The 17,949-nt window shown below is 38.4% G+C and overlaps 2 protein-coding genes across 2 annotated transcripts; one reads left to right on the plus strand and one right to left on the minus strand.

Moving 5' to 3' along the window:
• Positions 1-6,002: 6,002 nt before the first annotated feature.
• LOC133303738 (wall-associated receptor kinase 5-like) lies at positions 6,003-8,317 on the plus strand. Its single transcript, XM_061503702.1, has 2 exons — positions 6,003-6,063; positions 7,212-8,317. The coding sequence occupies exons 1-2, from the start codon at positions 6,003-6,005 to the stop codon at positions 8,315-8,317; spliced, it is 1,167 nt and encodes a 388-aa protein (XP_061359686.1).
• Positions 8,318-11,444: 3,127 nt separating this feature from the next.
• Positions 11,445-12,593, minus strand: LOC133303739 (uncharacterized mitochondrial protein AtMg00810-like). Its single transcript, XM_061503703.1, has one exon. The coding sequence runs from the start codon at positions 12,591-12,593 to the stop codon at positions 11,445-11,447; it is 1,149 nt and encodes a 382-aa protein (XP_061359687.1).
• Between the last annotated feature and the right edge of the window lie 5,356 nt (positions 12,594-17,949).

Raw genomic sequence — 17,949 nt, forward strand, 5'->3', positions numbered from 1 at the left:
AGTGGGCAAAAATGGAATTTTTCCTTTTAAAATAAGTAGTGATAATTCCTAGGTGTTAAAGAACAGCCCCGAGGCCCCAGCACACATTTCAAATGGTAGAATTCCATTACAAGTTTTGTTGAATTCAGAAATTTAATAAACTACAACAGAGGAATATTTACTTTAGTAATGAATGAGCTTGATAATATAGTTATTTCTGTGACGGACTTGCAGATATTGATGAATGTAAGACATCAAAGAATACATGCCTAAGTGAAAATAATTGTCACAACACCGATGGGTCTTACAAATGTTTCTGTCCTAAGGGGCAATCCGGAGAGGGAACAAAGGACGGAGGGTGCCACCGACAAAATATATGTTGGAAAACTCGGTTCTTTCAAACTCGGCTAAGCAGCCTTTGTGCGGAAGTCAATCAACAAGATTCTGATCTCGGATCTCGGCAATACCTCAGCCTTAACTTCACCAGATCGGGCAGCGCAGTGGAAAAATCAAAACGAAAAACACAAAACAGGAGAGAGAAGAAGAATACAACCAGATTTAACGTGGGAAAACCTTCTTCAATGAAGAAGTAAAAACCCACGGGACCTAGTCCAGATCAGAAATCCACTATGAAAATAATGGTTACAAATAATCAAATACACCAATGTGATGGTTAACTCAACCTCTCCAACAATGGTGATAATCAACCTACCCTAGAGATATTTCACTCAAACTCTCTCAAATGCAAAGCATTAAGCTTTACTCAAACAATCAAATAATTTTTCTCTCAAATTTGTTCTCTCAAATCTGACCTAGCCTCCACCCACAACTAATGAGTATATATAGAGGAGGTGGAAATTAGGGTTAGGGTTTTTAGGAAACCCCTCAAATGGGCTTGGGCTTAGCATTAAAGGAGAAAGCCCAACAAATCTCCCCCTCCGATTTCAATGCGTCGGCTTCAGCATCAATCTGGCTCCTTCACAACAGTCTTCAAATTTTCTTGCTGGAACCGGCTTTGTCATCATGTCGGACCAATTTTGGTCAGTGTGCACCTTGACTAGTTCGAGCTCTCCACCTTTCACCACATCCCGGATCCAGTGATACCTCACATCAATATGCTTAGTGCGGGAGTGAAAGGTCGAATTCTTCGCAAGATGGTGCTTTGATTGTCACAACCCAGCTCGTACTTGTCTTGATTATGGCCGAGTTCCATGAGGAACTTCTTCATCCACAGCATCTCTTTGCTTGCCTCAGTAGCGACAATGTACTCAGCCTCAGTTGTCAATAGTGCAACACATTTCTGAAGTCTTGATTGCCAAGAGACAGCTCCTCCGGCAAATCTCATCAAATATCCTGTAGTCGACTTCCTCGAGTCGGCATCTCCCCCTAAATCAGAATCCGAGTAGCCTTGCAACTCGACTTTGCCTTCTCCAAATCGAAGACATAAGTCGGTCGTACCTCGGAGGTACTTGAAGATCCACTTCACTGCTTCCCAGTGCTCTTTGCCGGGGTTTGACAAATACCGGCTTACCATTCCAACAGCATACGCCAAGTCGGGTCTAGTGCAAACCATTGCATACATCAAGCTTCCGACAGCGGATTGGTAAGGGACCTTCATCATCTCATCTTTGTCTTCATCAGATCTCGGACATTGCTTCTGGTTCAGCTTTATGTGTCCGGCTAGGGGGGTGCTCACTGTTTTGGCTTTGTCCATGCTGAATCTCTTCAGAATCTTCTCAATATACTTCTCTTGACTTAGCCACAGTAGCTTCTTTTATCTATCTCAGATAATCTTGATTCCGAGAATCTGCTTTGCATGGCCGAGGTCCTTCATTGCGAAGGACGAGCTCAACGCCTTCTTCAGGGCGGCTATCCTCGATTTGTCTTTCCCTACAATCAGCATGTCGTCAACATATAACAACAAGATCAAAAAATCTCTGGCCTCATACCTCTTCACAAATACGCAGTGGTTGATGTGAGTCCAGCAGATGATGTTTTCTAACTTAAAAGAAGCAAGGAATTAATCATAAATGTGTGAAAATATTCATTAAATGCAAGAAATATTGATTATTCCTTCTCAATCATGCTCTCACTCAAGTTATATGTTAAATAGCATGAAACGCCGCAAAAAGGAGCAAAAACGGAGAAACCAAATTTCTCGCTAGCGCACGACGCGCGGAGGTTGGCGCACGGAGCGCCAAACTGGCGCACAGGGCGCGGTACCTGGCGCACGGGGCTCCAAATCGACGATTTGCTTCTGTTTCGGCCGCGCACGGCGCGCGGGAGGTGGCGCACGGCGCGCCAACCTGGCGCCCGGTGCTCGAGAGTTGGCGCTCGGAGCGCGGGACTGGCGCACGGCACTCCAGAGTTGGCGCCCGGGGCTCCGTTTACAGATTCAGCTTCTGTTTCTCCCAAGTTTGGGGCGCCAGGCTTGGCGCCCCGTGCGCGGGCGATATATTTTTAAGTGCGAATCAGCTAAAATAAGGCCCAATTGGAGTGCAAAAGGAAAATAGGTTTTCCCAAAACCTAATAAAAGGATCAAAAACATAAGAAGAAGGAACTTTTGGGAGAATCAAGAGGAGAAAAACAACAAAGAGAGCAGAGATTCCTTGGAGCTTCTCGGAGATTCAAGGATTCGATCGATCAAGACGGAAGATCTTCATCTTCCCTTTCTCTTCTAGGTTTTAAATGCTACTTTATTTTATTGTTATTTTGTCAGACATGAACATGTCTGGCTAGTTTCATCATTGTGGTAAGGGTCACAACCCTTGATGTGAACCCCTTGTACCTTGGTTGAATTTTATGTTTATCTATTTTAATTGCATTTATCTTTTCTTGTTCTTCATTCTATAATTCTATTGGAACTGATCAATCTAGTAGGATTGCGAGGGTTAGGGTTTACAATAGGGATGTTGGAATTCTAATTCCTGACAAAGAATAAGATAACTGTTCATGTACGCACTAGGGATAGGCTATATGAACCGCGAACGTTAAAGATTCATTGATTTTAAGGGTTAACTCGAAAAGGGATTTCTAAGGGATTAGGATTCTAATAGAGTTGACAAGGTTAAGATCACTAAGGGATTAGGGCTTAACTAATCATATAAAAGATGATGAATTGTTCGATCAATTGAATATGTAAATGTAAACGTAATCCAAGTTGCAAGGTGGGGATCAGAAAGGTGTTTGTTTCTCTTACCGTAATATTTTCTCAAATATTTTCCCAATCCTTAATCTTTTGTTCTTGCATTCTGAAAACACTTTTGGAATCATTTACATTTTTACTTTAATTATTTTAGTTTGTTTCATGAACTACAATCATTCTCAACCTATTTTGATTAATCCAACAAGAGAGGAATAGTTATAACAACTTAGGTGCCTCAATCCTCGTGGAGACGATACTCTACTCACTCTTTATTACTTGGTACGATCGGTGCACTTGTCGATTCTACGCATTAGTGGTCGGCATCAGTTTTCTCAAACTTATGATCAGTCATGAATGATTTAAATTTCTTGTACCACTGTCGAGGTGCTTGCTTCAAGCCATAGAGGCTCTTCTTCAATCGACATACCATGTCTTCTTGGTCTGGAGCTTGGAATCCTTCAGGTTGCTCCATATATATCTCTTCTTCTAAATCACCGTGAAGAAATGCCGTCTTCACGTCTATTTGTTCTACCTCGAGGTCCATCGAAGCCGCAATGGCTAACACGGTTCGGACCGAGGTCATTTTCACCACAGGAGAAAAAATCTCCTCAAAGTCAACTCCTTTCTTCTGATTGCAGTCTTTCACTACAATCCGGGCTTTGTATCTCAGCTTTTGCCCGTTCTCTTCATTCTTAATCTTGTAAACCCATTTATTTTTCAGAGCTCGTCTTCCTTCTGGCAACTCGGTCAGCTCATAAGTCTGATTCTCGTGCAGAGACTTCATCTCGTCTTGCATTGCATTTTCCCATTCTTCTTTCTCTGAGCTCGTCACAACCTCATCATAACTCTGAGGCTCACCGTCTTCAGCAACAACGGTGTATTCATCAGATGGGTATCTCGTAGAGGGTCTTCTTTCTCGAGTTGGATATCTCGGTTGTTCTTCAGCTTGAGGACCCAGTTCATCATTCTCATCCCGGATCTCATCATCAACTCGGATCTCAGTGTCTTGGTCATCTTCAGCTTGTTGCTGATCATCAATTTCTTCATTCTCTTGATTTTCTCCCCCTGCTTCAGCTCGGACAGGAGGGAATGGGTTCTTCACATCTGACAGTAACTTGGACTTTGGGCTTCGAGATGTCATGAATGTTCTCATGCTCATGAAAGATCACATCTCGGCTTCTCACTATCTTCTTATTGATTGGATCCCAAAGTCGGAACCCGAACTCACTTCTCGGCGAACCAAGATAGATGCATTCTTTTGTCTTCGCATCGAGTTTAGCCCTTTCATCTTTAGGGATATGCACGAAAGCTCGGCATCCAAACACTTTCAGTTGATTGTAGGCCGCTTTCCGACCTGTCCAGACTTCTTCTGGAATTTCTCCTTCAAGTGGCCGTGATGGTGAGAGGTTGATCAAGTCAACAGCAGTTTTGACGGCTTCTCCCCAGAATGATTTCGGTAACCCGGCATTGGATAACATGCTTCATACATTCTCTTCAATAGTTCTGTTCATCCTCTCAGCCAGTCCATTCAACTGTGGAGTCTTGGGGGGCGTCTTCTCAAGTCGAATCTCGGCCGCTCTGCAGTATGCATCAAATAGGCCGCAATACTCACCACCATTATCAGATCGGACCACCTTCAATTTCTTGCCAGTCTCCCTTTCAACCATCGCATGGAATTCTTTAAAGGATTGGAGTACCTGGTCTTTAGACTTCAACAAATATACCCACACTTTGTGGGAATGGTCATCAATAAATGAAACAAAGTACTGAGCTCCTCCAAGGGATCTTTCCGACATGGAGCAGACATCAGTATGGACGAGGTCAAGAATATACCTTCGTCTTCTTGGTTGATCCTGTCTCACAAAAGAAACCTGGTGTTGCTTTCCAGCTAGGCAGTGCGTGCAACTCTCCAACGCTTGGCCTTTCAACCCGATCGGTAATCCTTTCTTGTTCAAGATTTGGAGCCCTTTCTCGCTCATGTGGCCGAGACGTTTGTGCCATAGCACCAAGCTAGGTTCATCTCAAACAGAATTGGCTTCTCCGCCATTGATCTTTCCTTGCATCACGTACAAGGAGCCTTCCTTCTTACCTCGGGCCACGACCAAATTTCCCTTGGCCAGCTTCCATCTAACACTACCGAAGTAGTTCACTAACCCAGCATCATCAAGTTTTCCTACCGAGATTAGGTTCAAACGCATGTCAGGTACATGCCTCACATCTTTCAACACAAGTCGGCATCCGACATCTGTGGTCAGAGTTACATCACTGACACCAACAATCTTGCTGGTCACTTGATTTCCCATCTTCACGACTCCAAAATCACCACCTCGATAAGAGGAGAAAAAACCTTTGTGTGGAGTAACGTAGAAGGAGGCACCAGAGTCAACAATCCAGGTGCAGTCATCATATGCAACATTCAAATAATTATCCTCACCTAGGAGGAATATCTCGGCATCCGTGTTGGCAGCCACCGCAGTGGTGCTCTTGTCTTCCCTCTTCTTGGGAATAATCTGATCCAGCTTCACTTAGCCGTTCTTCTCGTCATTCTGCAGGGTCCAGCAGTCTGGCTTCTTATGACCTGTCTTTCCACAGTAAAAGCACTTCATCTTATATCTCGGCTTTGACCGACCTCTGGACTTTTCTCGTTTGTCACGACCTCTACCTCGGCTTTTGCTTCTACCGCTGGAGCCGGATTTCCCTTTGTTCTCAGCAACGTTGGCCTCAGACGTGCTCGAAGTACCTCGTTCTCTTCTCCTGGATTCTTCACCCAGGAGGCTGTCTGTCACGACATCCATCTTCAATTTTCCATCTGGAGTCGAATTATTCAATGTCACCACCAGAGTATCCCAGCTATCTGGTAGCGAGCTAAACAACAGCAATGCCTGCAACTCTTCATCAATTTTTATATCAGCCTTTGACAGCTGACTCACAATACCTTGGTAGGTGTTGAGGTGTTCAATCATGCTCATGCTGTCCTTGTATTCAAGCTTAACAAGTCGGCGAACCAGGTGTGCTTTGTTCCTGGGAGTCTTCTTCTGAATCATGGACTCCAGCTTCGTCCACAACTCATACGCGTTCGTGAATTCGAACACGTGCTCAAAGAGGCTTTTATCAATATATTTCCTGATCGTGGCTATCGCCTTCCGACTCAGGATCTCCCACTCCTTATCGGTCTTGCCTACCGGTCTCTCATCAAGGGTAATGGGCTCATATAGACCTTTGCAGTAGAGATGATCTTCCATCATCGGTCTCCAATAAGTGAAGTTGTATGCGGTCAACTTGAACATGTCTCCATCAATGGTTATGCCACTGGTCTCCATCTCGTCTCCCTCAGAACCCGTCGAACTCGGGCTCTGATACCACTGTTGGGAAAACTCGGTTCCCTCAAACTCGGTTAAACAACCTTTGTGCTGAAGTCAATCAACAAGATCCTGATCTCGGATCTCGGCAATACCTCAGCCTAAACTTCACCAGGTCGGGCAGCGCAGTGGAAAAATCAAAACGAAAAACACAAAACAGGAGAGAGAAGAAGAATACAACCAGATTTAACGTGGGAAAACCTTCTTCAATGAAGAAGTAAAAACCCACGGGACCTAATCCAGATCAGAAATCCACTATGAAAATAATAATTAAAATTAATCAAATACACTAATGTGGTGGTTAACTCAACCTCTCCAACAATGGTGATAATCAAACTACCCTAGAGATGTTTCACTCATACTCTCTCTAGAGATCTCTCAAATGCAAAGCATAAAGCTTTACTCAAACAATCAAATAATTTTTCTCTCAAATTTGTTCTCTCAAATCTGACCTAGCCTCCACCCACGAGGTGGAAATTAGGGTTAGGGTTTTTAGGAAACCCCTCAAATGAGCTTGGGCTTAACATTGAAGGAGGAAGCCCAACAATATAGTTACCCAGGTTGTCATTGGTAAGCAACTAATTATAAGCGCATCCAACTCTATTATATTTCATTTTATTCTTTGTTTTTTCAACTCTTTTTCATGTATCTGTTCATTCAGTATGTAAGCTATTGATTTTAGTTCATTGAAAAATTCAATAATTGCGTGCAAAATATTTGAAATGCAGGAACAGGTGCAGGATTCATAGTTCTAATTGTGGGAATTTCCACGCTGTACTTAATATACGAGAAAAGGAAACTCATCAAACTGAAGGAGAAGTTCTTTAAGCAAAATGGCGGTATCATTTTGCAACAGCGACTCTCTGCAGGAGAAAACACTTCCCAAAGTGCTCAAATTTTCACAGCAGATCAACTAAAGAAGGCCACCAACAACTATGACGAGAGCTTAATCATTGGCAGAGGAGGTTATGGTACAGTTTTCAAAGGATTTCTAGCAGATAACAGAACTGTTGCTGTCAAGAAGTCCAAAATAGTCGGTGAGAGCCAAATAGAACAATTCATTAACGAGGTGGTTATTCTATCACAAATCATTCATAGGAATGTGGTTAAACTCTTGGGTTGTTGTTTGGAGATAGAAGTTCCTTTACTTGTTTATGAATTTGTTACCAATGGTACCCTTTTTGATTTTATACGCACTGAAAGAAAGGTCAATAACGCAACATGGAAAACAAGGCTAAGGATAGCAGCAGAGGCTGCAGGGGCTCTATCATATCTGCATTCAGCTGCTTATATACCCATTATCCACAGAGATGTGAAGATTGCTAACATTCTCTTGGATGACACTTATACTGCCAAAGTGTCTGATTTTGGAGCTTCAAGATTGGTTCCTCTTGATCAAACTGAATTGGCCACAATGATGCAAGGAACTTTTGGTTATTTGGACCCTGAGTACATGCAAACAAGCCAACTTACTGAGAAAAGTGATGTGTATAGCTTTGGAGTAGTGCTTGTAGAGCTGCTTACAGGGGAGAAACCTCTTTGTTTTAAGAGGCCAGAAGAGGAAAGAAGTCTCGCTATGCACTTTCTGTCTTGCTTGAAAGAGGATCGCATGTTTAAAGTCTTTCAAGTTGGAATTTTGAATGAAGAAAATAAGGAGGAGATCAAGGAGGTTGCTATTCTTGCAACAAAATGCTTGAGACTTATAGGGGAGGAGAGGCCTAGCATGAAAGAAGTGGCTATGGAATTGGAGGGAATAAGGCTAATGGAGAAGCACTCATGGACCAATGCAGAGGTAAATCTAGAGGAGACTCATTACCTGCTTCATGAGGCATGATCTAGCATTCATGAACATGGTGATAACAGCCATCATCAAAATACTGGGTATGACAGCATCATGGATCATGAACTAATTGCTTTCGATGATGGAAGATGATTATGGCATGCCAGCATGCACTTCACTGCATTTTATATCAAAGTTCTGCTACAACCTTTTGTAATCTTTATGAACAATCCTGTTATATTTGTTGTTTTCATGTATATTATAAATATAATGTGTGTGTAAAGAAATGAATAAGAGTACAGTGGAGCAATCATATTGTATAATTATAATTTGTAAATTTTTGTCTTGTATTTTAGGATTTTTTATTTCGTTGTTCTTTGATTCTTTTATGTCCTTTTTTGGTAAGAACTTTATTTGTTTTTATTTATCTGTTATTGATATAGTTTTCTTCATTAAATTCTTGAACGTTATAATTTTCTTTAATTTTTAAAATTTATGGAGTCAAAAACTAATTCTCTATCTTTTACTTAATTACTTATTCTGATACTTCAAAAGGGTATATTTGAGATTAAAAAACACCATGTCTTCAGTAATTCCCAGCGTAAATATAAATGCATTTATTAAACACACTCCTCTTATTCTTTTTTTGGTAAACAGAGTAATCCTAAACACACTCCTTTATTATAGATATTGACTTCTGATATTCTCTATATAATTTATTTTCATTTTTTATTATTTACCGCAAATAAAGTTTATATTATTTTTTCAAAATATCTAGGAGGAATTAATCCTTCTCTTATACAATTTATCTCTGCTCCACAATCTACAAAGGCAGTCAAAGATTTATGAATTGTTACTACATAGGTGTCTTAGAGATAATCTGTGAGTCAGATGGATCTATGTACTTCTTTATTGTTATGAATAAATTTTATACATAAAAGCACTTTTTATCTTGTTTCATACTGCATGTCTCAAATATTGAATATGAGTAATTGGATAAAGTCCTTGGAATGAAAAGAGTGTTATATAGAGGATCTGTGATAGGGATCACGATCATGAGGGCTCAATGACACCACACGTCCATTGCCAGAAATACGTTCCTAGTCTAGAGATACCGATAATGGGCATTGGTGATCTCGGGTAAGACTAGCACAACTCAGCTACTTGCTTGGAGATGCAAGGTAGAGTCCTCATGAGCTACAGACATTGAGATGTCTTAGTTGACTCGTAGGTGGACCTATTGGAGAATAGGTCGCACTTAATTGACCCACAAAGAGATACTACAAGGAAATCTCACAGATAATATCAATAGGTAATGTCTCTTAATATCAATAGCTCTAGAAGGCTTGCTTTGATTATATACCTTGTCTGCCTGAAACATGGAGACTCGTAGGTATACTTTTGGGCATGCCCTAAGGACTCAGGGCTAGTGTGACAAAATGAAGAAATTCTTCAATCTCTATGAGAGATTAGGTTATCCGTAGACCAGTGAAACCGGGATGACATTTACGGGACTTGGAAATCTATGCATAGTAAAGGAGTCATGAGATGGCCCGCTATTTAGAGTCCGTAAATAAAGATTCCCTGTTTCGACAAAAGCTAACCCTAGACCTAATGGCGGAGCTAAGAATAAATTTTAGGTGGTGCCAAAAAATTTAACATATCAAAATTTTTATCATAATTATCCAAATTTACGAGGTAAAAAATTTACTATGAATTCTAGCATGTTTATCTAAATTATTTACTAAATAATATCACATAATATTAGAAATTTAAATAAACAATTGCCAATAATTATATATCAAAGCAAACATAAAAAGAAACTAACCTTTCCGGTAAGCATTTCAAACATAAGCATTTCACTTTCCTTCCACGGCATAATAAGTAATGAACCAAGTATTCTCTTAAGGATATGAATGCACACAAATGTAATAATTATATGTACAATAACATTTAATAAATAATTTAAAATATAATAAAAAAATTGCATACCTAAAATTGTAAACGACGCTCTTTTAAATTGACGAAATCTTCAAGGATAGAATTTGTAGTAAAAGTTTCAGCAATCTCTCTTTCAATATATTCACAACCAAATTATTTGCAAGAAAGTCATCCTCCATTTTGTTTTGAAGCCTTGTTTTCACAATTTTTATTGCTGAGAATGCACGTTCACTACTTGCTGTTGAAACTGGTAGTGTTTAGATAAGACGAATAAGCCTATCAACCAAATGATAGGAAATTGACTTTCATATCTTAGCTAATCCTTGATACAGCTCAGAAATTAAAGATAAATTTTGAAGTTCTGGATGTTTTGGGATGTCCTTGTGAAAATGCTTCAATTGACAATTTAATTGTGAATGCATTCCAACCATGTCGCCCGCCAACATTTTTACTGAAAAGATAGCATGGTAAACAAAATGCAGCATCTATATAAGGTGAGTGCTCATGCCACAAAGAAAATTCTTTGAACCAAGAAGCTTGAAAATGTTGAGAATGTTTTTTCTTTAAAAATGGATAGGAGCATTGAGGTTGATATGGCCTAGCTATTAAATAGGCTCTTCGTATCTCATCGACTTTATTAGCTGAATATTCCCAAATCAGTTTACGCTTGATTGGATCGTGTTCAAATTTTTTATTTTTGATTATAATATACTACACATAAATTTTCAACTATGTGCTCCAGAAATTTTTACGTAACGGATAACGTATAAATAGCAATACATATTAGATATACAATTGCGACAGCTGTCCTGTGGCGTGTTGTTGAAGCGTTACTTGTTTTTTTTTTTTTTTATGAAACCATATCCTTACTCAACCTCATCTGGTTATTTTATCATCGGAATATGCCTCTAAAACTATCTCCTTATTGAAATAGAGGGACTATTAATGATACGAATGAATTTTAACAAACCCATTTGAGAGAAAAAAAAGAAAACTGAATTGCAGTGTTTGATATAGAATAAATGCATGTAGCTTATTCTGTACAGTTGACACATATATATAGTATGTGTCAATACACAAGCTAGCCAGCTTTGCACTAACGGAGGCTAATTGAATTTAACAGAAACACTAACGGAGGCTGTTTGAGATTGACAGAAAAATAACTAACTAATAAACAGTTAGAACTAACTAAGAACTAACTATTTAAAAACAGATTTAAATATATACTCATCACCCCCCCTCAAGTTGGGAGATGAATATCATAAAGTCCCAACTTGGACAGAAACTCTTGGAAAGGAGCAGGATTGAGAGCTTTTGTGAAAGTGTCTGCAAGTTGTTGTTTGGTAGAGATAGGAAGTAAGTGAATCAAGCCTTGGATGATCTTCTCACGTGTAACATGGCAGTCAAGCCTGCGCTCATGAAACGTAGGATTATGTGCTAAATGTACTGCAGCCTGGTTGTCACAGTATATCATGGCTGGACCAGAAATTGGTATGTGAAGATCATGTAGAAGATATGTAAGCCACTGCATTTCACATGTCAAGGTGGCTAAAGCACGATACTCCGCTTCAGCTGAGGAACGACTCACGGTACTCTGCTTCTTAGATTTCCATGAAATCAGAGAAGAACCAATAAACACACAGAATCCGGTTGTAGACTTGCGAGTGTCTGGACAAGTAGCCCAGTCAGCGTCTGCAAAACCAGAGAGATTTAGGGAATTTTGAGAAGGAAAGAAAATTCCTTTGCCTGGAGACCCTTTGAGGTACTTGAGAACTCGCATGGCAGCATCAAAATGAGGCTTCATTGGGTGAGCCACAAACTGGCTAAGTTGTTGAACAGCAAAGGATATATCAGGACGTGTATTTGTAAGATATAGCAGGCGTCCAACAAGTCTACGGTAAGCTGCTGGTTCATGACAAGGCTCTCCTTGATTCTGACTTAGACGAATAGTGGCCTCCATGGGAGTAGACACAGGTTTAGCACCAGTTAAACCACCATCTGAAAGTAATTCAATGGTATACTTTCTTTGATTCAGCACAATACCACGTTGAGAGCGAGCTATCTCAAAGCCTAAGAAGAACCGAAGTGGGCCAAGGTCCTTGATACAGAACAGATTATCAAGATGACCTTTAACATGTTGTATCTCATTCATGTCATTCCCAGTCAAGACCATGTCATCAACGTACACAAGGAGGGCAGTGAAAGAACCATGATTCTGTTTGGTGAACAAAGAGTGATCTGCTGAGGATTGTATGTAACCAAGAGAGAAAAGTTCATTGGTCAACTTTGCATTCCATTGGCGACTAGCTTGTTTAAGTCCATAAAGGAACTTTTCAAGCTTGCAAACCTGGCTTGGTTTAGGTGGAACAACACCATCTGGTATAGACATATATACCTCTTCTGAAAGGTCCCCATGAAGAAATGCATTGTTAATGTCAAGCTACTCTAGGAACCAGCCACGTGAAGCTGCTACAGCCAAAAGAAGTCGAATGGTGGTTAATTTGGCAACTGGAGAGAATGTTTCAAAGTAATCTACTCCCTCCATTTGATTGTATCCTTTGGCTACAAGTCTTGCTTTAAACCGAGCAATAGAGCCATCTGCATTGTGCTTCACTTTGTAAACCACTTGGAGCCAATTGGCTTCTTTCCTTTAGGTAAATCAACAAAGGTCCAGGTTCTATTATGATTGAGTGCAGCAATTTCTTCTGTCATGGCAGAAATCCATTCTTTGGACTGGACTGCTTGTCTGTATGTTTGAGGCTCAACAACAGAACTCACATTGTGACAAAATTTGGAATATCCATCAGAACATTGGTTATAAGAAATCACAGAAGACAAAGGGTAAGTACACGTACCAGATTCTTGATTTAGTGTATGATCAGCTGTTGTCATGTGGCATTGGAAATCATTAAGATGTTTAGGAGGTCCTCTTACTCTTGTGGACCTTCTTGGAATAATGGGAGCAATAGGATTTTCTGAGCAAGTAGTCAAAGGTTCCCTTGGGACACCTGTCACAGATACAGTAGGTTGGTGGTCTTGTGCAGTAGATGGGGTGCTAGATGGTGTTGTTGCCTGAGACTTTTGTGAAATACTCGAATCATATAGAGTTGATGAATTAACTGGAAGAGGCCAGGGAAGATCCTTTCTTGAGTTTTCCATTTCTAAGAAAGGAAAATGCTTCTCATAAAATATCACATTTCGGGATATGAAAACTTGTTTGGATCCCAAGTCATATAAGACATAGCCTTTAACACCATCTTTGTGTCCTATGTAGGCACATTTTCTAGCCCGTGGATCAAATTTTGTCCTTCCATTACTGATTGTAGATGCATATGCTAAACACCCAAAGTTCCTTAATTGAATGATAATAGAGGGCTTGCTGTACAGTAATTCAAATGGTGACTTGTTTTGCAGCATAGGTGAACACAGTCGATTAATGAGATATATGGCATGAGTAATGCAGTAAGACCATAAATTTTGTGGTATTTTACTCTGAAATGAAAGGGCTCTTGCAGTATTGAGAATATGTTGTTGCTTTCTTTCAACAACTCCATTTTGCTGAGGTGATTCCACACATGAAGTTTGATGTAATATCCCTCTTTCATTGAAAAAATCAGTCATTAAAAACTCTGGGCCATTGTCACTACAAAAACACTTTATGGTAGCATTAAACTGATTTTTCACAAGAGCTACAAAAGATTGAATGTGGCTTCGTGTCTCAGATTTTGCTTTCATAAAGATACCCCAAGTAAAACGTGTATGATCATCCACAACAGTTAAAAGATAACGATATCCATATATTGAATTGAGAGAGCAGGGCCCCCAAATATCAACATGTACCAAATCAAAAGCACAATTAGAAATAGAGGAGTTGATAGGAAATGACAGTTTCTTTTGTTTTGCTAAATGACAAATATCACATGGATCATCCAAGTTTTTACAAGAGATGAAAGGAAATTGAGCCATCATGGCCTTTATTACAGATTTGGAACAATGCCCCAAACGAGAATGCCACTCATCAGAAATGAGGGACTGTACAGTAAGGGTACTATTATTGAAAGGAAGTGTATCAATCAACAACTTCTTTTTAGCAAAATTAAAATGTTTGTCTTCATGACCATTATTTTGAAGAACATACAGGCCCTTCTTCAAATCAGCTGAACCAATCATCTCTTGAGATGGCATTTGCTGAATGATACATGTTGGATTCTGAAAAATCACACGACAATTAGATTCTTCTATCAACTTAGTGACTGATATTAAATTCACTGTGAACTCTTCTACAAACAGCACATTTGTCAACTTGAGGGAATTCGAGAGTTGAACAGTACCAGAATAATATGAAAACACTTGATTTCCATTTGGCAAGTAAATGGTAATGGGCTCAATCTTGTGAACACAGGAAAGGTTTGCATATGAACATGTGATGTGATCAGTGGCACCCGTGTCTAAAATCCACTGTACATTAAAGATACCTGGTGAAGATTCTGTTGTTTCTGCACTGAATGCTTTGGTCTGAGCCAAGTTGCTTGAATGAGGTGAGTTCTGCTGGAGAGAATGTTGAATCATCTCAAGTATAGCATGGTACTGATTATGGGTAAAACCATCCTGCATATCAATCTGTGGAGGATTCACAACACCCTCAATTGGAGTAGGCTCCTGATCTTTTGACACAGCTGCTGCATTGGCTTTGTGAGGTGTGTTGCCTGAATAGCTTTGTTGGATTGGCTTAAAACCATGAGGATATCCATGTTTCTCAAAACAAGTCTCCACTGTATGGCTTGTTTTCCCACAGTAGGTACAAAGCCTTGATGAACTGGACCTTCCTCTTCCAGTGAAGGTACCACGTCCTCTACCTCGTGGTTGAAAACGTCCTCTGCCTTGTGCTTGATCATTGTAATTGTAGAAAGCTTTATGTGCTTCCTGATTATTAAAAAATCCTTCCAAGTGAAGTTGTCTCTCTTGCTGCATTACCAAAGAGAAGACACGATTGACAGAAGGCAATGGATGCATTAGCATCACCTGAGATCTGACATTGGCGAACTGATCATTCAGTCCTTTGAGAAACCGAATTGAGTAGTCTCTTTCACGAATATTCTTCACATCTGAAGCTATGGAGCAGCAAGGACGCACACACTTACACGTTGGTGTTGGTTGCAAAGCCTCTAGCTCATCCCATAGGATCTTTAACCGTGTGTAATAGTCTGACACAGAACTATCACCCTGACGTAACTTGTAAAGTTCATCCTGTAGATCAGAAATCTTAAAAATGTCAGATTGTGAGAACCTCTCCTTGAGATCATTCCACACATCTGAGGCTCGATCCATCCATAATGTTGACTGAGAGATAGATTCAGTAATGGAACGGTGTAACCATGAAAGGACCATGGTATTACATCGTTCCCATGCCGCATAGTGAGAACTTGATGGATCTGGTGCTGATATGGTACCATTAACAAAAGAAAATTTATTTTTCGATATCAAAGCCATCTTCATGGCCCTAGCCCAACCATGGTAGTTTCTACCATTCATCAGCGTTGAAACAAGCACAAGTGAGGGATTTTCATTGGAATGCAAGAAATAAGGACTTGCTGGATCCGAATTATCAATAGAGTTCGATGATCTTGATTGTGGTGGAATTGTGGTAGAAACTGGATCTTGATTCTCCATCGTTTCTCCAACACTAACAGAGCTCTGATTCGCCAAAGATCGAAGATACAGTAGGTAGCTTCCAATAGGAATTCAAAAGAAACTAAGGAACAAATTGTGAATCGAAATGAAAAGGAACAGATTGAAAAACAAAAGGAAGAGGCGAATATCAGAGCTCTGTGTAGAGCTCTGATACCTTGATACAAATGAATTTTAACAAACCCATTTGAGAGAAAAAAAGAAAACTGAATTGCAATGTTTGATATAGAATCAATGCATGTAGCTTATTCTGTACAGTTGACACATATATATAGTATGTGTCAATACACAAGCTAGCCAGCTTTGCACTAACGGAGGCTAATTGAATTTAACAGAAACACTAACGGAGGCTAATTGAGATTGACAGAAAAATAACTAACTAATAAACAGTTAGAACTAACTAAGAACTAACTATTTAAAAACAGATTTAAATATATACTCATCAATTAAATTACTATCATCGAATGAAGGACGAGAGTCATGAGACTAATTCTCTTTAAAAAAGGAAATAATTTAATTCTGACCTTCAAAAAATTATTTTACTGAAATTTAAATTCTTGAACAAAGCAATTATTCGAGAGAGAGGTTATAGTTAATACCTCTTTTTTTTATTACTCCTTACTATTAAATTGTAACCGTTGATTTCTGTCAATCTAACAATTATAATTTATTAGAAATTAATAATTAATTAATAAATATGATTCAATAAATTACAATAATTAAATTAATAAAAATTAATGATTAAAATTTAATAATAAGAGAAAATAAAAAAAAATAACTATAATCTCCTCGTTATTTGAATACTCACTTCACCCTAAAGGTACGTCGATAGACAAAGACAAAGACTATTGAGTATTGACTAGCATGGACTCGCTTGCTGGCAATGCGAACAAAATTGTACGTCCATAGACAAAGGCTATTAACTAGCATAGACTCGGTCGCTGGCAATGCATGCGTTATGCGTCCTTAATAAGTTATTTATTATTGCACTGACCAAGTCTATTTATTTTATTATTATTTTCGTTTAAAAAAGTATAGTTTTAAAAGTTTGTAAAATAAAAGAAAGCATTGATAAAGTTTATATGTTTGTAGATAAGTTCGTTACTCTTTAATTTATTTTTACTAAATAGCTTATATGTGGATGAGACCCATTTTTCCTTCTATATTTTCTTTTTTCTTTTTGTTAATGAGGGGGCTGAGCCCAATTATTTTTTATTTAGGTTTATTGGCCATTGCCCCAATTAATTTAGGATAATTATATTGTTAATATTGATTTTGAGCTTATTATTAATACATTAAAAAAAATTAATATCCAAAATTAGTTCAAAAAATTGTGAGAAGCAAAATCTCTAATGCTAGTAAAATAATTATAAAAAGTAATAAATTTATTTTTTTGGATAATAACGTTCTGATTCTAATTAATATGCTTTATGATTAATCTGGCAAAATGATTTATAATATATCAATGAAATAAAAAAAAAATTGTGAGAAATCATTTATTATATATCATCATCTCTTATAATTGTTAAGCATGTTCATACTAATTTAAAGGCTATTAACTAGCATCACAACATTTTGTGGGACCCACACTTTTTAAAATAAAAAAATAAGGTACGCAAAACGAATTTCTATAACATTACACAATCACTTTTCCTACAACATAATTCTTATAAAACTCGTAAAAGAAACATTGATAAAGTTTATATGTTTGTAGATAAGTTCGTTACTCTTTAATTTATTTTTACTAAATAGCTTATATGTGGATGAGACCCATTTTTCCTTCTATGCTTTATGATTAATCTGGCAAAATGATTTATAATATATCAATGAAATAAAAAAAATTGTGAGAAATCATTTATTATATATCATCATCTCTTATAATTGTTAAGCATGTTCATACTAAAAAAACATGTTTTTAGACCAAGAAAGAATATAGAAAAGTAAAAAATAAAATAAAAAATAAAACTCTATTTAATGCTTATCGACGAGCAATTTACTTTTTAGAGACTAGTGTTTGTTCTTTAAAGAGTATAGAATTAGCCAAATTATTGTATTTT

Source organism: Gastrolobium bilobum, unplaced genomic scaffold (genome assembly GCF_033153095.1).
Source record: "Gastrolobium bilobum isolate Gb01-03AN ecotype WA unplaced genomic scaffold, APGP_CSIRO_Gbil_v1 utg63798, whole genome shotgun sequence".
In the NCBI taxonomy this organism is placed as follows: domain Eukaryota; kingdom Viridiplantae; phylum Streptophyta; class Magnoliopsida; order Fabales; family Fabaceae; genus Gastrolobium; species Gastrolobium bilobum.